Source organism: Brachionichthys hirsutus, chromosome 10 (assembly GCF_040956055.1).
Source record: "Brachionichthys hirsutus isolate HB-005 chromosome 10, CSIRO-AGI_Bhir_v1, whole genome shotgun sequence".
Lineage (NCBI taxonomy): Eukaryota > Metazoa > Chordata > Actinopteri > Lophiiformes > Brachionichthyidae > Brachionichthys > Brachionichthys hirsutus.
In genome coordinates this window covers 10,897,235-10,920,166 of record NC_090906.1, presented here as the reverse complement: position 1 = coordinate 10,920,166, position 22,932 = coordinate 10,897,235, and the positions used below count along the sequence as shown (strand labels likewise).

The 22,932-nt window shown below is 42.8% G+C and overlaps 1 protein-coding gene across 1 annotated transcript in view; it reads left to right on the top strand.

The window, feature by feature from the left end:
• The window catches only part of LOC137899946 (gamma-aminobutyric acid receptor subunit beta-4-like), a 30,741-nt gene that overhangs the window by 381 nt on the left and 7,428 nt on the right, over nt 1-22,932 (top strand). Inside the window, exons 2-4 of the mRNA XM_068743978.1 lie at nt 1,166-1,260; nt 17,226-17,293; nt 18,638-18,858. Of these exons, the coding sequence (XP_068600079.1) occupies nt 1,166-1,260; nt 17,226-17,293; nt 18,638-18,858 (384 nt within the window). The remainder of the gene's footprint in view (nt 1-1,165; nt 1,261-17,225; nt 17,294-18,637; nt 18,859-22,932) is intronic.

Here is a 22,932-nt window from a genome sequence, read left to right as displayed (position 1 = left end):
TTGGAAGTACGTGCTTCCGTAATCATGACATCTCCTCAGCGGAAGACAGCAGATGATTAGATGATATAGGATCAATCAGCAGACGATCGATTGATTACCCCACGCTAAGCAGCAGATGTATGAGTCTACCGTTCAGACACTCCGCCTGGCAGTCTCCACTTTTCATCCTGAAAACTCTAAATAATATGCTCATTGCTAAAAAAAAAAATGAATTGATCAGGGCTAAATCGATGACAATCGAAAATGAAATCCAGCAGGCCCTGCTGTGTTCTTTCAAAAATAGGAGGCAGGGATTGGCATCAGTCTGAATCATCTGTTCTAATTCATGTCATGTTTAGAGTATTAAAATAAGGGAGAGCATCACAGTCACAGCCTCCTGGTGTTTGATTTTATTTTATTTTATTTCCTTTTATTGTTGAAGGCAGGGAGAGGTCTCCCTTGTGGCCTCTTCTTCCTGTCTGCAGTAACCCATAGCCTCACTGGTGAGATTTAGGAGCTCACTGAGAACTGGGTCGCACTGTTTTTTTTTTTTTTTTGACATATTGATCCCATCAGAAGTATTGCTGAATAACAAATAATCTCCAAAGCGCTGCAGGTGTCAGTGACATTTCCTAATATAGGTGGTGCTCTCACACATCAAGCCCACAGGTCCCTGTATAAGGGTGGACTTGATGAACAGCTGCACCAGCTATGAGCTAATTGAACAACGCTTCCCTGACCGAGTCCAGGGGCCAGCGCTCCTATCAGGGAATGATTTTAACCCACTTCATCCTTTAGTGCGTCTCCCCGCACTCCTGCCCCACCCCTCTCAGTAACAAGGAAACTCGGCTGGAGCGCCGGGCGACGCAGGTCATGGCACCAATGTTCTAGGTGTCATTCAGGCCACTGCTTCTCACGTTGTGATGGGAGGCTGCACATTAACACAAATATCATTTAAATATACACCTACAAAGTTAGGTCAAAAAATTGCTACAAATCGCGACAACAAATAAATTAAATAAGGGGTTATGGATAAATACCAAAGGCTTCACACTCTAACCTAAGGCTCTTCTCCGAATGACGTTTTTGATTGATGCTGATGTTGAGCAGCATTTGCCCTGTGATCAGGTTTCATGGTCCCACTGCTTTGGATGGCTTTTAAACTCGTGTGGGTTTTTCCCTGCAGCTCCTCCACTGGAAGCACCGGAATGTCTGTGGCCAAGACTACCGTGGACAAGTTGCTGGATGGATATGACATCCGTTTAAGGCCTGATTTCGGAGGTAGGTGCTGAGACTGTCTGGGTTTTTCTTTTCCAAATCGCTCCTCTGGAATCTGTCGAAGTGCTGGCCAATGGCACAGCACGGGGAACGGCTTTGAAGCGACTGCTCCCACGTCATTACTATGCATCTATTCACATATCGAAGATGGCTGCTCCTCCTGAAGTAGGGCACGCGCTGTTTCTTAAAACAGCGGTTGATAGCGAGCGCATCGGCTCTTTGTACTTTCCAGATTCAACCTCTTTGCATTTCATGGCAGCGTTTCTGGGCATTTGATCTGCAGATCAGGGAAAACCCTTACGCCTCATTAACTTTTATTGGAAATTGTGCAGGGGTGGCACGGTGGCGTAGTGATTAGCGCTGTTGCCTCGCAGCAAGAAGGTCCCGGGTATGAATCCTCTCTGTGCGGCGTTTGTACGTTCTCCCCGTGGGTTTTCTCCGGGTTCTCCAGTTTCCTCCCACCTCCAAAAACTTGTTATTTAGGTGAATTGATCTCTCCAAATCCGTAGTGTGTGAGTGTGTGCGTGAGTGGTTGTCTGTTTCTGTGTGGCCCCGCGACGTGCTGGCGACGCGTCCGAGGTGTACCAGCGCCTCTTCCCCATAGCAAGCTGTAAAGTAATTTTTGAGGGATAAATTTTCCACTTGACTTTTTATTTTATATTTGTATTTTTGTTTGACAGTGGCATCTGTAGTCAGCTCCTGGGCTGCCCGCTGATGACATCATCACTGACTGAATGACGGCCATTGTAATGAGTTGAATTCAGTGCAGCGTTTGATTAAACCAATCCATTTCGGCAACAAATCTATTTCTAGTTTCAATAAGTTTGCATTCGGAAAAGCTGGTGACAACTTATTCTAGTCGCTGTCTGTAAAAATCATGCCAAAAAAAGAAGACGTTTTCTTTTTGTCCTTTTATTTCCTTCCAGGACTTGTTAACAAAGTGTGATGTGAAATTAATGAGCGCTTGTTACACAATAATACGTCTGCCACCTCTGAAATTTGCTCTGACTTAAGTGCTGCCAAAAAACTCCTGTATGTTAAACCTTCATCTTTATTTAGTTTGTCTCCAGTTTTTATTGAATCATGCTAACCATTTATCCACAAAGATGGATATTCTACTTAGTGAAAAAAAAACCCACAAACACACACACAATTGAATAGTAGCATATCTGAATAGCAGAGTGCGTGCAGCCAGGCCACGTGCACAATATAGCTTTAAAAAAATATATAAGTGTGGATGAAAACGTCCCTATTTAATTTTTTTACATTCATGATTAGTGTAATATATATTTACCAGATCCAGTCTAACATGTATGTCTGCGGTGTTACTCTCCAGTAAGCAGTTGCTTCTTCTTAAATTGGCTGCAGGCAGCTGATTGTCAGTCCTGTGACGGCACCACGCTTGATGCAAATGAGAGCAAGCAGTGAAAACATATAGCAGGCGCACCTCCTCATGTAATCTTCCTCTGGTTGGGTGCTCTGCCAAAAAACAGATGCTTCTTCGATGAAGGCTTGCGTGCCAAAAATGCGTGAGCCTGATGTAAGTCTTTGTAAATAAAACGTTGTAGTTGAGGTTATGTCTTCTTCTTCCTCCGATTTGGAGCGTTGCCATCGTCTCGTAGACCCGGCAGAAGTTCAATGATGGCGAGTGAGTGGCTAAGAAACGCCTCATCCCCCGTTTCCAACAATGAACGTTATAATGTTTTTGAGTGACTCACATTTAGGAATGATCAGTCTGGAGCCGATAGCAGCTCGCGGACCGCAGCCTCTTTTAAACGCTAACAATCAGCCGAGTGTAGACAAACACCGAAGATGACGGGATTCATCTTTGCCATCTTTCTCTCCCCAATCAGCTCTTCTAGCCGACAAAAGAGAAGCAAATGTGACCAAGAACTTCCCAAATTTACTTGCATGTGTAGATTTTCAGCTAACGGACTTGAAAAAACAGCTCACTTAACTATCAATAAAAAAAAAAGATCAAAAGAAACATCTTGTTTACAGAAAGTGATTATATGCATTAATTATGAGTATAACATTCATTAGAAAATGCAAAATCTCTCTCACTAAGATGAACCTTTTAGCTTCCAAACAGAAAGAGAATGCATCTGACTTCTCCACAGGGTCATTCCACTATTGAAATGCTGCACATTCAGGCATATTTATAACAACCAAGTAAAAACTGACCCTTTTTAGAGCCACCTGTATTTAGATGATCTATTTTGGCTTGGGTTGCTTGGCTATTTGGCGACAGCCGCCGTTCCTCTGGAAGCCTGTGAATCCACTGGAGTGGGTGGAACAAGCTTTAACGTGTGAGCATCCCAGACAGAGAGGAGCTATGTTTCACCCTCCAGCCAGGGAGCTACAGTCCATCATGTCCGGATGTTTCCTACATCAGTCAGCGACTTCTGTCCACTTCTGTAACACAACTGCTGACGACCTTCAAGCTCATGAGAGTCAAGGAAGAGAGTATTAATTTGGCTCCGTGCTTGGACGCCTGACTGTGGCTGGAAACAGCCAGATCAACACCCCGTGTCTGAAGCAATGAAAAGTTGCTCAAAGCCGTGCATTGTTGGGAAAAGGCTTTTTCAGTGATGCTATGAGATCTGGACTTAAAACCAGTATGTGTGTGTGTGTGGGGGGGGGGGGGGGGGCACAGTAACACAGACCCAAATAGCACAAATTCAAGCTTTTGAAAAAGTAATAGCAATAGTAATTGTTTTTATTATTAAATTAATAGGAAAAATAAGAATGTACTTCCAGTCTAATGAAGGTTTTTCTTCTCTTTTTATCATCACTTGTCTTGGATTGAGGCTGCAGGATGTAACTCTTATCAAATGGCACATAGTCATAGAGCTGAGTCATAGACTGCAACCCCCATATAACCCGAATGATGCATTAAGTAGATTTAGATCCAGCGGGCTGACCAGAGCAATGCAGACCCAGCTAGGAAAGTATAATATATTTTGTAATCATACCAATGTTTTTTTTTTCATTATTCTTTAAGCACATTTGCCCATTTTGAATCGCGCTACTTCCACCTGATTGTTCACTGATGCATGAAAGGCGAGCCTATGTAACAGAAAGGATGTGTGACTTTGCTCTCCCATTAGCATCCCCGTGAGGTTTTCAGAATGTATGTCAGGAATGTTTAGGAGTCTCCCGAGCCAGTGACATTCTATTAGCGTCGGCTGCCAGTATTTACATGCTTCCTTAGTGCTGATGAGTTTTATCTTTTCCTATTTAACATTCAACCCCGATGAAACAAGCAGGAAACTCATTTAGTTCCACTCGCCCACCTGGTTATACTTTCTAAGTTGCTGATGCCTCTTGGACGGAACATGGAGGACTGCCTTTTAGAGAAATAGATTCCAGGCGATACACGATTGCCAAAAGCACGCGTTCCTTCAAGCCAATTTCACTCCATTTAAAAATGTGCTTCTCGTGTGATTATGCCGGAGTTAGTCAGCCTGTACTGGCGTTAAAAAAATTGAAACTTCCATTTGGCAAATTTAACGTGGCTTGAGGCGACGTGTGTAGCTTGAGGAATCTGGAATCCTATTCAGGAACGACGTTTTCAGGAAAGAGGAGCTTGGAGTATCCTGGTTGAGTGGATGGCGTCGGCTGGTTTTGGATGTGAGCGTGGCTCAGATGCGTTGTGTCAGTTACAGCTTTTCTGTTTGGTCATATTTGACAATGTTCTGTAAGACAGGCCGCTCTGAAGGCCTAATGATGATGATACGCAGTGGATCTTGTCGGGAGAATTATCTTCTCTGACTTCCCAGAAAAGAGTTTTATACCATACAGGGAATGGTATAGGAATGGATAGCATCTATCATATCAACACCGATTGGAAATCTAAACCAAACAGGCTACGGCTGCAGCCTCTTCATTCACGTAATTAATCATGTGACTGATTACTGCTCTTCAAAATTGGAGGGCACTGAATCATCAGCAAAATCACCCGCTGAGCCCCACCCAGAGAACATTCTGTACCTTAAGAATACTTCATGTACAGAGCACCTACTGCCCTGCATCGCACGCTGAAGGAACCTCTAAGAAACTGGCCTGGGCCTCGGAAATGGAAGACAAAATAAGGCTCAAAGAGGTCGCCAGCGCGAGCCAAAAACGTTTGAGCTCGGCTCCTTGGAAAGCTTTGAAAGCTTTAAAAGGACTCTTTGGTCTTCCAATGCTGCAAATAGTGGGATGCAGTGCAGAGCCCTCATAGGATGGTCCGTGCACCACCTACGGACTTTTATGTGCAGGCTATAAATATGTTAGTTTGTGCAGTGAGCGCTGCTCCATGCATGGCCGCAGTTAATATAAAACACTCGGCTCTCTGTGGGTTTGTGCACAGAAAGCGAGCGCTAATACAGTTGCACGTTTTCGTCTGCTTTACGCCTCTTCTATAAAGTCACGGGACCCCCATCCTGTCCCGTATGTTGAGTGTTGCGTTACAGCGCTGCCTGATAACAGATCAAAGAAGCCTCTTCCAGTTCAGACCTCTCGCTTTTGTACGTCTAACAAATAAATGCTAACAAAGAACGGCTCCACGGCGGCATTTCGAGAGGCCAGGTTATTTCAAGGACAGACCCCGACTTGGACACAAAGTTCCTTCATTCATTCATCCGTCCCAGAAATTGCGGACATGCAGTCAAAGTTTATTGATGAATCCATCACAACAAGATGTTTTGCAAACTGCACAGGAGACGGGGCGCAGCATTCACCGGGGGGGACCTGTATAGTGAATAAATGGAACAGAATGGCATTTGCTATGCAGCGACAGGCTCCTTTAGCAGCGGCCCCAGATGGTTGAGCAGAGCGAGCAGTTCAGACAGTGAAGAAGGTTTAAAGCAAAAATGGTGGACTGCTCCTCGTAGTTATCCAAAAGCCCGGAGGGGGGCCCCATTTCGTTTATTCTCAGGACAGCCAATAAATCGCACTCGAAATCAAGTAGAATATATACGTTTGAATAAAGAGCTCGGCGTCGTGCAGACTCGGCCGAGCATGCTCGGAGAGGTTGTCCATTAATTAGAGTTCGCTTTACTGCGCTAGTTCGTGAAAGGAAGGGATTGAAATTAATACTGTTTGTCAAATGAAAGAAATCTACTCCCAAATGTGTCGTAACTTTACAGGGTAACCAAATTATTATTTTTGTCATGTAACAACAGTTAAGAAAATCTTTGGTTCACTTAAATAACTGGTTCCTTTTATATAGTGATAAAGACAGATATGCTTCTATGAAAGCCTGATGTCTAACCAAGTTCAGGGTTGATATATATTAATAAAAAATATTTGTTTACGTGCAGAACTTCAGCTGTTCATGTATAAATATACAGCTGAATGTGATCCAGAAAGATTTTGTAGGCTATAGATATATCCATGCATGGCAAAAAATACGTATCCAAGTAGCGGCGGTCATGAGCGCAGAGTTGAAGTCGAAAGCTCTGCCACTAAATATAGTTGCCTTAGCATGCTAGGTTAAAGTCATTTCACAGTACACAGAATATCTGACACAACAAAGTCAGAGAGATGGACTTGAGCACAACGATTAGAAGCATCATCTCATTAGATGAGAGGCGACACAAAAAAAAAAACGTCCTTAGATGACACCCAGCACAGATCACAGTTTTTCATGTGCAAATAGGTGCAGTAAATGCATCACAAAAATCCTTATTCCTTTTTAACATTTATTTTCTCCTGTTTATTACAGACGAACCAATGAAATACTGTGTTAGCTGGTCGGGCAGGTTTTTAACGGCCAAACGGACGAGTTAATTTAAGTCAGACTGTAGAGGAGACCGTTTTTTTGGCTCTGTTCTTCACATAATTAACAAAAGGTGTGAAATACAGTTTTGTCAATATGTATTACAGTCTGTGGAAAGTCAGGCACATTATTCAACAAACAGAAAATAATTTCAACCACGACTGAATCCCTGTGAATATGGAGTATAGCAGTTTGTGGGCGTGGAACATGCATACATCATTTTGTATTTGATGTGTATAGATCGCTCTGCGAGTTGGATTTCTAGTGGAGGCAGAGTCGGACCTATTCAGCGTCTTTGCAGTGGTCGTTGATTATGTCAGCATTTACATCATCTTTCTCGCTTTCCTTTACCGAACACGGAAAATAATTTCGATTATCAGCACAAATACAGTTCTCTGATGCTTTCCTAAGCTATTCTCCTTCTTTACTTTGTCCTTGTCTGGTGTAATAAACAGCGATACAGGCTTAGTGTGTATTAAATAGTGTTCCGTCAGCAGAGAGAAAATGAATTTTGCCAAAGCATATTGTAGATGTGCATAAACACGATGACAAAGAAACTGGAGAGCCTGTAAATGTCTAGCAGGAGGTGTCGTACTGGGGTAATTTATGAAGTGTTGTCAATGGGTGGAAGTAGCCCTGCAGATTTTTGAAAGCCATTTGACTGCTTGGAATTACAAGCAAGGATCTGTGATTATTTTTTTTTGTTCAAATAAAGGGTTCCGGATGGAAAAAAAATGTTTCATCACCCGGGTTACCTTCAGACACAAAATACAGAAAGCAAAGGAAGTGTGTAGGTGTGTGTGTGTGTGTGTGTGTGGGGGGGGGGGGGTTCTGGGGTTTTGGGGGGCACCATCTCAGTTCTATAACATAAGATATTTTGGAGAAGCACAGTGCACTGAAAGGTGCCCGGACCACTGCAACGCGAGACTCTCGGCAGGGCAGCTCACTGCTGAATGCACCTGAGCGCTGTTGTGATGCGACTGAAATCCCAGCTCAGCTTGCAGTCGTGGCGTCGCTCCGGTCACCTGCCCCGGATTGCCACACGCAACTGATCTCCTTTCACTTTGAATAAAAAAAAAAGAGTCCCAGCTGCAACCGGAGCTTGTTTGCAATGGGAAAGCGGTAAACGTAGCGGCAAAACTGCAGATCAGTCGCAGTGACGCTGGTGAGCAGTGAACAGACACTTAGTTCACCAAATATGAAAGGATGAGCCCAGACATATGAGTAAAGGCTGGAGCTGCAGCACTTATTATTCCCCTCCTGACGCACTGTGCTGCACCTAATGGAAGGCGAGCCCTTTGTCTTGTGAGATGGCAAACGGAATGCTTTTAACATGTGTGTTCGCAGCTATTTGCAGAAGCCCTGTCCCCCTCGCTATAGATCTACCTGCTGATTGATGTGTGCCAGGCTTCACCTGCAGGCTGCATTTAGTGATCTGCAGCCATTGAGTCGTATACAGCAGCGTTTCTTCTCTGCGCGCCGTCACGTCTCAAATGGCAGGTTGCTTTGCATTCGGCCGGTAGCTGTAAGTCTGTTTCAAAGTAACGCCAATTCAGCGGGAAAAAAAAATGGGCTGTGTTGTCACACTCCCAAGAATGGATGTTGGGGCATGTACAAGTGATATGCATCCAGATGAAGAGCGAACGGCCGGTGATTTATTTCTGACAAAACACAGGAAAAATGCTCAGCCTGGGCGGTTTTCCCTTTTCCCTTCACTTAGATTCTCTATTTGAATTAAATGAGGTGTGCATGTAGGCGGACAGAGGCGGGGGGGGGGGGGATATCATGCAGGAGAAAGGACATACTTCATCTTCCTATTCAAAGTGTTGTTTTCAGCAACTTTGAAATGAAGGAGAAAAATGCTGATAGAATGGATCGCAGTGGACTGCAAAGTAATAAACCCCAGGTCATGTTGGTGAGGAATCCTGCATGCGGGGCATTTTCTCCCCCCCCCCCCCACACACCCTTTTTTGACTCTTGAGGTCCCCGGTGGCTCGCTTTTTGAATGTGCAATGATTGATGGGAGGTGTGCCCTTCACAAGGGGCACGATTGGCTCACCAAGGGCACGCTGTCCGCTATCCAATTGTTTCACGTATAAACAAGGGAATAAATGTCATTTACAGCAGCTGGAGATCGATGCTGTCATCCTCGCTACCAGGAAGCACACTTTCATCATTGAACTCCAACAGCAGGACGTATAACACGGGCCTTCGACATAAATCAGAACGACTTGCTTCTCCAGAAACATAAATCTCCCTTTAATGTGGACTTTCTATACCAGAATCTACTGGATCAATAGCAAATCGCAAACAAACCATATTTGTTACAGGCATTTTAAAGTTAATGCCATTCAATATTTTTTGGGTCGTGTCGAATATCCGACGTGCGATCCGCTCTCAGGCTGTTGGACTCAGGCCAAAACACGATGCTGCTTTTTAAGTGCATGCTTTCAATAATCTATTATTCAAGGTTTTTGGTTATTGCCATTGTTTGTTTGCGTGGTATGTTGGTGTTGCAGGAGCGCCACGTCTGTTCTCACTGAATCATCACTTTCAACCAAAGATAAAAGCCTGGCTTTTCTTCCAGATCACCAATAGGGCGGCCCGTGTGTGATCTTTGCGGCATATGTCAGACATTTTCTCTATGCGTTTATCTACTGAAACTTCCAGTGGATTTTCCTCCATGCATCACATGCAAAGTGCTCATTTAGTTCATCATTTATACTGCCTGGTCTCCATTAAATGCAGAGGAACCCATCTGGAACAGACCAGTCCGTTTTGCCTATAAGGTCACAGAGCTCTACCGTTCAAATATAGACGTATGAATTCCTCTGACTGATGAGCTTCTTTCACAACACCTTTTTTTTCTCCCTGTCTTTGAACGCACCACGACACGCTGTCACTCCCTTTTGATCCCAGTTTCCTCACTTTCACACGAGTCTATTTTGTTTTCCTGGCTTTATATTTATGCTTTTGATACGCTACTTTTTTCAGTGTTTTTGGAGTCTGTTATTTATCGAGCTTCGTTGACTTTTGTTTGTCACTCAGTTTCTCCGTTTCTTTGAGGCGACATGTTTAATGGAAGTTTCTTTCTTTTTTTTTTTTTTTATCCCACCTGCACAATGTGACATTCTCTGTTCCTTTGGTGTCATTTCATGCCCAAATAAATAAAGCTCTTCACTCTAGATGGCAGTGCAGGTGAAGCAAAGCGTAGGTGGCGAGTTTCACAACAGCAGGGCAGACGGTATGCTGTGTGTTAAAGCAACCTCCAGATAGCCAGTTCAATTTTCATTTTTAGAGGCTGAGTTAAAAACAAATCAATTGTTTGTGCCTTAACCCCAAAACTGCTCATATTTGGATCTATGTTTGTTATTTATTTTACATTTGGTCGCTGTAATGTCATTTTGAACAAGAGTGGAAAGAATCAGGGGTTATTAAAAAGCAATTTGTCAAAATGGAAGCCAACAACATGATCTGCTTCATGCACGACGGCGCTGGTGTCGCGGTCACAAATTAATAAATTAATAAAGAATTCATCAACGCTACTCTCTTGAGACATATTAACCGCGATCGCCGGGCAGGATCTCCATGCAATTACCAGACGTTAATGTAATTATGCAGGGGGGCGTCTTCGGGGCTGAAGCAAATGGGATTGACTGCACTTAAAAAAAACAACTACAAGCTGTTTTTTTGCTGAAAAAATATCGAGCAACATGGAGGTAACGACATTGATTAAATGTCAATGTTAGACTTTGCTGAATCATTAAAGCCTGTGAGTAAATAAAACATAAATTGGATATGAATTCTATAGTTCTTTAGCCAATAACTCTCCAAATGGCTTCAGGGAAAACAAGTGTCTATACCGCATGGATGTGTGTCGCCTTTCTTTCTGAATGTGTAATTTTCCATTTACTTTGTACAGTTTAACAGTATTTTACAGTAGTATTACCTAAGCCCAACGTCGTAAGCCCTCGGATTACTTTAATAACGTTGCGCATGGGATTGTAATTGATGAGTTTCAAAGTTAGCCAGCGACACGAGCGACATTTCATAAGTCACTGGCTAAATCTGCATCTGTAAGTGGGAAGCATTGTTCACATCACACGCAGCTTTTCAGTGCGGAATCCGAGTCGGTGTCATATATCAGGCGCGCGCGGGCGCCGTGACAGGATAGGACGATAAGATGAGGCCACCTTTACTTATCCTCTGTCTCGCTGGCTTCCTGTGATCTACTGCCTCTGCTCGCCTGCTCTCCCTCATCATTTTCCTGTCTTTTTCTGTCCTTTTTCGCTTCTTGTGCGAGAACTGCTTTAAAGATTTCCCTTTATTCGACAACTATCGCTCCGTCGTGCCCCGGCAACGATGTCTCCTTCGAAATAACGTTCAGGATTCCAATCGCGTTGGAGATGCTGAAACATCTTGTGTGTTTTTATGCTCAAATATCATTTCCGTTTTCCTTTCGATGAACAGGATGCATTTCGTTGCGCCTTATGTGGCCTGGTCATCACGGTCATTCCCTCAGCCTGCTGAACAAAAACCTCAATGTGATGCAATGTTCTACTGCTTGCACCAAAAGAAAAACAACACGTACATTTATGAGACAATTGCGCAGACATTTTGTGCAGTTTGAAAATCTTTTTGAATATTCATTTAGGCATGGTGGCTCAGTGCCGCCAGTCTGTTCAGCTCTAAGCTCTGTCAGTCTGTTCAGACTAAGATCCTTCAGCGTGAGGTTCACATGTTAGCTCAGAGCCTGCGTGGGTTTCCCTCCGGCTGCTCCAGTTTCCTCCCACAGTCCAGAGACGTGCTGGTCAGGTCAGCTGGAAACTCTAAATCGCCTGTAGGTATAAATGTGTTTTCTACGTATCTGTTAGCTGAAAATGCAAGAATATTGACTGTAATGTGAGATTAATGTTAATAACAGACATATATGATTTTGTTTTACCCCCCCAACCCTCACCACCACCGCCAGAGGGGGCATAAAGTTACCCTTGTCCTTACAGAAAGTGCAAGGGTTTCACACCTGCTTTTCACAGTTACTTCAATTTGCTTATTGAATATTTGAATCCAGGAGATCTCAGTTTGCTCGCATTCACTATTATGGTCGATCCGCATCAGCACAGATTGAGTGTTTCCAGTAGCGGGGGGGGGGGGGGGGGGGGTTGTCCTTGGATGCAAAATATCTACCGGTATTCGTTTTTTTTTTATTATTGAAATGGTCTCATGAGAGCAGGAGCCATTGAAACAAAAGCAAACAGCGCCTGGACTGGATAAATCATCATGCTCCTCTTGCAACACTGTAGGGAAAATGCTGCACAGTTGCTATGGAACCCTCTGTTGCTAGGCAATGGGTTGATTATCATAGTTTTCTTTTTTTTTATATGAAGGAGAGTGGTGTTTACTTTTCTGTCCAGCAAATTTGTTTTCAGTACTGGCAGGGTCTGTGGAATAACACGACAACGCCATCCTGGCCGTGAACGGACTGCATCCAGTTTGAGATGTTTACGTCGACATTTGCGATAACGCCCTCCGCATTTACATGACATCTCAATGAAAGACTTCGACGTTAGGGAAGAGCAGTGCTTCTCCTTCCTGTCTCTTGCATACAAAACCATATCAAGCCTCTTCTTGGAGCCTCTTCAGTCATATTTCATCAGCCAATGAGCCGGAATGAGATGCCTCCTCGTCTGCTGGAAACCTCTTCCTCTCGGCGCAAGTATAGGATCAACCCAGATATGCCAAGATATTTAAATCAACCCTTAATCTCAGCACCTGTTTGCTGGTAATTTATGTTGCTCCATTTATTACAAAATATCCACTCTATAAGCAGGGGGGGGGGGGGGGGGCATTATTGTGTTGCCCCCTTGTGGTTGCATTCACAAATCTGGATGATTGACTCAAAACATTTCTGCAAATGCTGCATTGCATTGCAGTTTTTCTTTGATTGCTGAAACGGCATGAGGTTGGAAAGTGCAGCAGGGAGATCAAAGTCTCTGCAGGCCATGTGGGCTTAACATTAGCCTGTTGAAATGTTTATACAAACCTGGGTTATTCAGTCCCCAGGTCCTGAGTTTAGATTAAAATAATATTTTAAAAAACTACAATTATATAATGTAGAAGAGACCAAAGTCCGTTAAAAACAAAACCCACAATTGGGCTTCGTGTGGCTCATTTATCAGCTCACCCTATCAGACATTACAGCCCAGTTTAATGCTCGGCTTATCACTGATGGAATATGAAGGTATAAGCCTCCAAACCATCATGCTGTTCTTTCATTTGAATTCACAGCAGGTTTGTTTAAAAAAAACAATAGCAGATTCAGATTTCTTTCTTTTTTAATGCATACAGTTGGAGCTTCGACTGACATTGACAGTTCATTATTGAGGTTCATCAACACTGGGCATGTTTAGCGCTTCCCACTGACGTTGAACTTGTACCGCTTTGATGGAAACTTTCCATTACAGAGGAAAACAGCCTCACCGTTCACCACATCGGGGCAATTGTTCTGACCCGAGCCCATATTAGACTGTCAGACGGAGGGCTAACTGTGGCAACACGTTGTCGGAGACAAGACTGCAGCATGCATGGCTAATTAGCAAATGAGAGAACGGGCTTGGCTAAAAATAAAGATGAAAAAAAAAAGAGCGGAGTTGTCAACATGATGACACCCGTGACTGGCTAGTCTCTGAACCAACAATGGACACAAGCAGCTCATGTCAGCACAAAGTTCTCAGCGCGCCCTCAGTCATGATCCGGGCCAGTCGTTCACCAGAGGAATCCAATAACAACGTGAGAATGAGGTGCTGGTTATAAATCGGGATATTCAGGGAGGCATCGCAGCAAAAATGTCACAGGATTTAGCCTCAAAATTATTATTATTATTATTTTTTTAAAGCAAAAAATTAGATTTTCTGCTCCAGCTTCCAAAAATGTAAACGACATCATCTTTTGAGTCCTTAACTGACCTTTCGAACAAGGTGGGTGTGGAAACCAGAAATCAGGTAAACCTTATTTGTTTGGCCTACAATGATCAATATCAGTATTGGCAGCGAAAATTCAAGCACAAAACTTAGTGTGATCATGGTGCCCCTCATTTTCATTTGCAAACAGCAGCTCCACAGAAATGGAATGTGTACTTCTTAACGTGATTAATTTTGTCCCAGTGTTAATTATCATATTGTGATTTCATATTAATGACCTCATGCTGCAATAGCGAAAGCCAGAGGACAGTTTATCGTTTACTGCCTCGAAGCCCGGCTCCAGCGCTGTCGTCAAATCTGCCATTTTGAAGAGTGCTGGCAGATCATCGCGTGCTGTGAGCAAATGTTCTGTGAAGGCTGAAGTTCAGGGAATCTGTAGAAAGTTATTGTATATCGGCCAACTGCTGAGCAAACACTACAAAAAATGTGAGGCAACTCAAATTATTATTTTGTCCAACCAATAATACAATAATTAAAAATTAATTATTATTATTAGTAGTAGTAGTAGTAGTTGTAGACTACTACTAGTAGTAGTATTAAAAATGTACATTCCATATATATAGATATATATTTGGAAAATTGAAAACATTTTTGTGCTGTCAATGTTTTTCAGTCATAAGCAGATAGTCCAAAGTGTTTGTTTTGGGCCCTCGTTAGCGGCGCGTGCTAACGTTCATACCAGTGCTCCGGCTGGTAGAACATGCTATTGAACATTTGCTGTGTCATGACTGGCTGACAACCCTCACAGGTCATCGTCTTAATTTGGTTCATTTAAGGAAATGTCTCTTACTACCACAATAAAGCAACAATTCATGTTGGAGTCTTATAATGTGAGATCAGTGCATATCATTTATGTCCTTTTTTAATTCTTATATGACACATCTGAAACCAGTCCATCATCAAACGTGCAGAAAATCACAACATTTTAATCAACATTCGTAGAAAACCAGTGTCAGGACTATCTTGACACATTTAATGGAATCGAATCCTTTTGCCGAGGGACATGACATCTTTTCTAAGAAAGCTCAACCAAAGAAAAAGCAAAAAAGATGACCATGTTATTATTTTATTTAAAACGTTAGTCATATTTACCATTTCCAAGGATCCTGTGGGAAAGAAGAACAGAAAGTCTCTGAAGAATGTTTTGAATTATTAGAATAACTATAGAGAAATTATTTAAAGATGAAAGTTCTTCTAAGTGTTCTTTCACCATGCGAAGTGCAAAGGTGGGTAACAGATTTATTTTGAGAAAGCCTGTTTTTCACTAAACCAGGGTCAAAACATATGGAGGGAGAGAGAGAGAGACATTTGGTGCTTTATGTTTTCATCTCGTGAATGAAAGTACTTTGGCATCTCTGGGGAAACTGTTACTGGTTGCCTTCACAAAGTGTGATAGAAAATGGCCCTGCTTTTTTCCTTTTTCTGGAGAAAGACTGGTCAGGGAATTTGACAAACCTTCAGGGCATTTTGTATGTGTGTGTGTGTGTGGGGGGGGGGGGGGGGGGGGGGGGGAGGTGTGTGTGGGGGGGGGGGGTAGTAGAATGTAAGCGAGAAGATAGACAGGCCTATAGTGTTCTGCTGGTCAATATTTTTGTGAAAATAAGAATTGACCAATTTCCCAACAGGAAGAGCCCCAGAGGAAGTATTTTGAAGTACTGTATATTTTAACCAAGATTATTGATAAGAGTTAGTATTATACCATCATAGTTGACTATGTGCTGATCAGGGAGACACTTCAAAGTCTATGGCGCTTAACTGCGTCCCTTCACTGAACCTATGAACACCCAACCCCGTCAACGTATATAGTGTTGACGTGTTCATGTTTGAATAAATCAGAGACCAGTCTGAGCTGTTAATTACGTCGATATAATATATGTACTCAGTTTTCTGCTGTCATTGTCTGAGACTCCGCTGTTTACGGCACAGTGACACACCTCTGTTGTTGCTCGTCCTTCATCGCAGGCATCGCAGATTCAGGAACTTCATCATTTGAGCAGTCTCAGCAGGGTCATTAGCCACCACCGCCACAAGAACCTCGAGCGGCAGATCGTCTTCGATCACAATCTCCCTGAAGAGTCTGAGTGTCAAAGTCTTTCTGACAGACAAATGATCACACGTCATCTGCGGCAATAAACAATGTGCTTTACTTCAGTAAACTTGTGTCTTCTATTAGGGATGGTCTGTGCTCATCCGCTGCTTATGTCATACAATAGGAAATCTCCATCTGCTCCAAAGCTGAAGCCAGACTTAAAGTGGGGTTCTGTTATTAGAGTGTTATTAGCACTACAGTTAGAGAGGGCAAAGGGTAGCACCACTATATCCAATGACAAAAATATAGACACGGAGCCCTTTCGTGCACTCGTGGTCTTCATTTCAAGGCTGTGGCGATATTTGAACAGATATGAGGGTTATATAAAAATCAAGCCCCTCCTCTCTCCTTTCTGACCTTGACTTCCCGCCCCGATTGGTTCCACCTGTGTTCCCCGACCTCCCGCATAAATTGTCTAACCTTCACTGTCTCATTTCTAATCCCATCCAACCTGGTCACTCCCAAGGAGAACCTCAGCGTCTTCATCTCCGCCTGCATTGATGGTTATGCATATTTCTTTTGAGTATTTGGAAACTGTCCCTAAAGAGTGTACATATATAACCGATAACATGATTGGTTACAGTGGCTGAAGTCATGCTGTGAATGGATAATTCTTGTAACCCTTAAATTGTGCCAATATTAAAGCAGGTTTTGTGTATCGTGAATGAAAGTTTGTAGCTGTTTACATGCCTACAGCACGTACTGCACAGTTTGTTCTTCCTTTGCATGGATCGCTTGCACGGAATTCAGTATGGATGAGCAACTACGTTTTCCCTTCACTCTCACAGCGGAAAGAAAAGTTTAATAGAAATGAATGTGCAAATAAATCATTACTCAGAATATTAATAAATACAATATTTAAGAGTTTTAAATAATAATGATACATACTTGAACAAAGTTCTTCAGAGGTTATTATTAAAGATCCCGAAGAAAATGCTGAAATCAGGTTTTTTTTTTTTATAACCATCAAACTAAATATGGTACAGATATAATCCCAATTCCTAGTGCGTCAAACTGTCCCGACAATATTGCTTATAGGTGCACTGGTGTAAGTGGGAATCTGTGCTTTCTGATTGCTCGGCCATTCTTTTCAGGCACTGCCTCACTAACAGGAGTTTCTCCTTTGCTCCCTCAGGTCAACCTGTAATCGTAGGAATGAGCATCAACATAGCAAGCATCGACTCCATCTCAGAAGTAAACATGGTAAGTTCTGAATGTCTTTTTTTGGGGGGGGGGGGTCCACTAAATCTGTTCACCGCTGACTCGGCTGTTCATTTTCACGCATCCTCTACTGAATGAAAGCTTCTTCTTTATGGTCCAATAAGCAGCTGATAATTAGTTGACATTGTAATCGTTGCAGCGCTCTGCAGAATATCTTTAAACTCCTGACAGCAGTCAATAATGTGGGCTGAGGAAAGTCATATGGCTGCTGTCTGAGCGATGACGTCGTTCTTTCTTATGAAGTCTTGTGAGTCTTGTTAACAAATTCAAATCCACTGCATGTTGGGTTTGCGTGTTCTCCATGTCTGTTTGGGTTCTCTCTTATTCTGGCTTCCTTCAATAGTAAGCATGAACATGGATTGTGACTCTAGATTAAGCTGGTGACTTGTCCGGGGAGCTCTCCATCTCTTGGCCCAACGTCAGCTGAGATTGCCCCCCCGCCCCGCCGACCCGGCCCGGCTGCAGATGATGAATCGATTTGTGGTGGCTAAAAATACAATTGTCTCGGGTTTAAGATGGAAATGTCAAATCTCTTCAAGTGATGAAGAGAAATGAGATCAGCATTAACCATTCGTTTGCTAACATAGACGTGATGTGACATGCAAGAGATAAAAAAAAAAAAAAGAGATACTTTGGGACAAGCGGCACCGGCCAGACAAACCGAACTCTTGGTACCTTATAGGCTCTCCTGCATGCTGGGAAGGAGAGGACGATGCACACGGGACATTTAAAGCATAAAATCTAAAAGAAAATCTGTGTAGGATGAAAATGAAGCCAACGTGCATCTTTCATGAGTCTGACTGTGGACTACAGCAGTTAGACTCGGGGGGGTGGGGGGGTGAGGGCGATGATACATTAGCTGTCAGGCCATATATCTCCACTTGAGTGCTTTTCCAGTTCAATACAGCGTTCCAGAGGAGCGCTAGCACGGCTGTATTTATTGGTTTGCTACCTGCCCCTTATTTTACAAACACCGAATGGTTTACTTTTCTGACCACAGAAAGCATTTTCCGTCGGAGACGTATTTCTCTTACTGCTGATTAAACCTTATCGTTGTTGCTCCGTTCTCTTTTTGTCCTCCTTTGTGTCAGAGCGCTGCGTGAAGGGATTCATGATTTATTGTGTTTTCACCTTGTTTTTTGCAACACGCAGTACCATCTGTGAATTTTTGAGTGTCGCCCACTCATTCTAAAACTTTGGCCTATTTTGTTGAGTCATGAAAAAAACCCAACATTAACACAAAGCAGGATTTGTCTGCCTAAATATTAATGCAAGTTAACAGCTGATGGCCTGAGGTGTGGCTGACTCGTTTCCCCTTCTCCCCAGGACTACACCATCACGATGTATTTCCAGCAGAGCTGGCGAGATAAGCGTTTGGCTTATGGCGAGCTAAAGCTAAACCTGACTCTGGACAACCGCGTAGCAGATCATCTTTGGCTGCCCGACACCTACTTCCTTAACGACAAGAAGTCCTTTCTCCACGGCGTGACGGTGAAGAACCGAATGATCCGTTTGCATCCTGATGGCACCGTCTTGTATGGGCTGAGGTACGAACGCACTGGTCTGATGGTTCCCGCAAGCGTTTCCATTTTCAACGCGCATCCAAGCGTCAGCTGTTGGATTCGTTTTGACTATTTTAAAGTATGGTATTGCTAATTTGCGAACGTACATTAAAGAAAAAGAAAATAGGAATGTTTATTTATAACAAACTGAGAGACATAAAAAAAAAACTGCTGAGAAACTTTAATCAGCAGCAGAAGGTCGTTGTTCATTTTAAGTCTATCCATTTGAATTAAGTAAAGCTTAAAATAACACAATTTAAAGCACACGACTCCTAAAAAAGAAGACAGCATCTAATGTTTAAAATAGAGAAAAGATCAAAACAAGTCTGGTGAATGTTGCACTTTACATGAGTGTCTGTCTGCTTTTTGTCCTTTGCATGCTGGGAGTTAGACAGAAAAGAAGCGCCGCATAGTAGAAAGAAAGGATGGACTTTTCATGTCTTTCTTAAATCCTACTTTTGGAAAGATTGAATAATGCAGGGAGATGAAGCCTCAGAAATAAATCTGGATATACAGTAAAAACTTTTCTTCCGTGCCGGGATACGTTTTACCCTTCTGTGACCCTGAACAGGATACACGGAAGACAGATGGATATTTTTATATTTAGAAGTCTAAAAACTGTTAATTAAATATTAGACCAGGAAAAAAAAAACCTGAAACACTTCTGAGAGGACCCAGAAATACTCGCAGTAACTTTAATTTTGAAAACTGCATTCCTTTTATTCTTTGCCTCTGTCATTTGGCAATAATAATAAACAGAAATCTTGATAACTTGTCATCACATGTGGAGGCCAGACAAACAAGATCACAGCTGCTAGTATTTGTTCCGATGGCAAGATGAGTGACGATGATTTCTTTTAGGCAAAAAATAAACCGTCATTAAGCTTTTATTTATAAGTTAACGGCTTACAAAGGAGAACACGTCACTCGGTACAAACGCTCGCAATATTTTAGAAGCCGACAGGTAAGTTAAATCCAAAATTCACTTACCTAAAAAGCCTAAAAAAAGATTTTAAAAAATGCACACCATTTCAATGTCCCACATCTCTTTGACAAACTCGACAATTTACTAAACAATAAATGTGCACAGGGTGACCCATCTGAAGTCCCAGTGGGGCGGCTAAAAATAGGAAGGTGTCCTGAGGTTTGTTCTCTCTGTTCTCTGACTCTAAATGAATCGCTGCTTTTCTTAACACGTCAGTACAATATGGTCGTTTGATGGAAGAATAATAAAAAAAAGAAAACAGGATCATGACTTGTTCCACAAATAAAAGAAAATGGCTGTGACAGGGTACGGATCACACGAGGGAATGAATTCTTAGTGCTGTAATCAGTATTCAGAAACTCCAGGCAAAAAAGCGACACGATGGCAAACTGACTTTTTATCTTTTTAGAAGTTTTCGTAAAGGTGTCACAGCGGGAAAAATGCAATCCCACGGCTGGCGCAAGCCAAACTGAAAGTGTCTGCCAGTTAGATGAATCTTTATGGGTTGTTCTTTGCTCTGACAAGCATACATGGGCCTAGAAATGTACAGCTGAAGCTTGCTGGGGGTGGGGAAATACCTAGCTGGCAGCTACCTACCTCAAATTGATTCTACCTGGAGGTGACATTAGCGGTGAAAATGACACAACTGTGTAAAGGCCAGGTAGCTATCAATCAATGAAATCACTTTATTCTTGATTCTTGCACTAAATGATGCAGCCCTAAACGGAATCAGCTTCATGCCAAAAGTATCGCTGCACCACCTGATCTGGATAAACATTTTCAGCTGCTCCACTCGCTGCACACACCTGCAGCACATCACGGTTCCCCCAGGCAGGCAGGCAGGCACAAGCATAAGAGTGAAATGGACTTCTTGCAGAAGGACACGGCATTACGCCTGCATTTGCGCCTCCACTGGCTTTGAGAGCATCAGAATCAGAAAGCTAAGAGGGTTGCCAGGCACACAGGCATCAGCAGTCCCCACAGCTCGTCTTCAAGCGCTCTGCACAGGGGTTTGTTGCAGTCATGGTGGAAGACAGATGGTGTCGAGCCCTCAGATATGTCCTCTGGCCCCTTTGTTTTTTTTTCTCTTTCCACCAACTGACAATAAATGGAAGCGGGCCATTACGTGTCATGGTGATTTTAAAAGGCCTTCTGCCAAGCATGCAAATAACATGCTTTTGAAAATGTGTCATTATACTCAAGGCGCGATTTCTTTATTTATCTATTTGAGAAACGCAATAGATGTAGCTTTTACAGGATAAACCGTTTTCTCAGTGTTTTCATCTCTCGACTCACTCAATTATTGTGACTATTTTTTGTGCCTTTTATTTACCTGCATCCTTGGTCGTTGCAGTGATTCTAATCTGAGCTGATTTGCGTTGATCAGCCACATCTATTTCTGGATTCTTTTCATGACCAAGCTGATTTTCTCTGTACTTCACAACTCTATCCACATTAAGTTACCCACTGATCTGCTGTTGAGCATTGAAAGGTGCATTCTCTGAACCTTCAGTCTCATCTCTGTAGCTGAACCAAGCAGTTTTACTCAGCTCCACTTAAATTGCAAAAATTGGCCTCTTTTTGAATCTTTCTGCAAACAAAAATATGTTGTACACAATCAGAATTATTTCAAAGTTAAATGTATATATGCCCCACAATGATTTTATTTATCTGCTACAAGGAACATGTGTTTTTGCCCGTGCTTTTGTTTGAGTGTCCTTTAGCAGGACTACTATACAAGTTGTGAATGATTTTTTATGACATTTTTTGGCGAGCTAGAGTACAGCCCAGGAAGCATCCGTCCATTAGATTTTGGCAGTGCTCCAGATAATCATCCGAAATGATCCCGTATCATGGTGGGCCACAGGCGATTACAAGGTTCTTGCTGCTTTATGGATAATACCTTCGATACTTCCCCAGATAAGTGGTAGAAGCTGGGATGGATGGTCTTCCCTGTATAGACAGCATCCCTATATGTTCTACGAAACACCGGAGTCTGATCCGTGCCAAATCACTCACGCGGACGCCACGGGCACGTTTATCGATAATTTCATGCTTCATCTCCAACATCATCGTGCATTTTTTTTTCTTCTCACTGCCATCCTTACCGCTCGCTTTCTTTGGACTCCATCACTTATTATAAAGAATATTCACAGATACAGTGAAAATCACTGAAGGAGTTAAGCTTGCTCGCAGCGCTCGGCCATTTAGCATCAGCATCTGGAAGTGTGCTCGCATCCCAAAGCAAAAATATTGCTTGCAGGCAGGCTTGTATGTCAAATCGCTCGTATGTCGAGGTATTACTGTACGACGATCCACTTCAGCAACCGAGCTACCTCACGGGGGAAGGATGCAGGAGCCACCGGTTCTAAAAAGCTCCAAGCGATTTGGATCCAATAGATTTTTTTTTAGTTGCCATGTGATGCCTGGAAAGAGTGAAATGTTCCTTTAATTGTTATTTAAAAGGCACCTCCTCGGTCCTGCGAGCAAGCATCTCAGTTTGAGTTTGTATTTACATCACAATGACACTGACAAATATCATTTTTCAACATGTGGCGTAAATTCTGTGCTTTACAGGCATCACGCATAATCCGAAAATCCTCTATGTCATCTCGCTATAGTCTGGAAGAAAATGGAACGCAACTAATAATGTCTATCATCGTGGACTCTATAATGGCCTGCTGAGCGCCTGCTCGGGTCTGAGGCTGCTGACCTATATCTGCTGAAGTTTCCAGCTCCCGGACCCTCGGTGTGAGCTGTGAGGCATTGGGCCCCCTCCAGCAATGATTCTCTCCTCACTTCTGTCAAACATGACGTCAATTGAATTCATAGTGGGGTTTTTTTTTTCTTCCTTTCTGCCAAGGGGTAAAGAATTAATGTCTGTCCAGTATGATGAGCTGCAGCCAGGAGTTCGCCGCTTCACTGTGCTTCTGGGGCATTGCCTTTAAAGAATGGTAACTGTGTCTCGACAGGACGTGGTTTCAAACAGCACATTGGAGGATCTGTCCATATTTTACCTTGTTCACTTTTTCCACTACGTACTGTGTGGTGCATGTCTCTCAGTGATATATTCA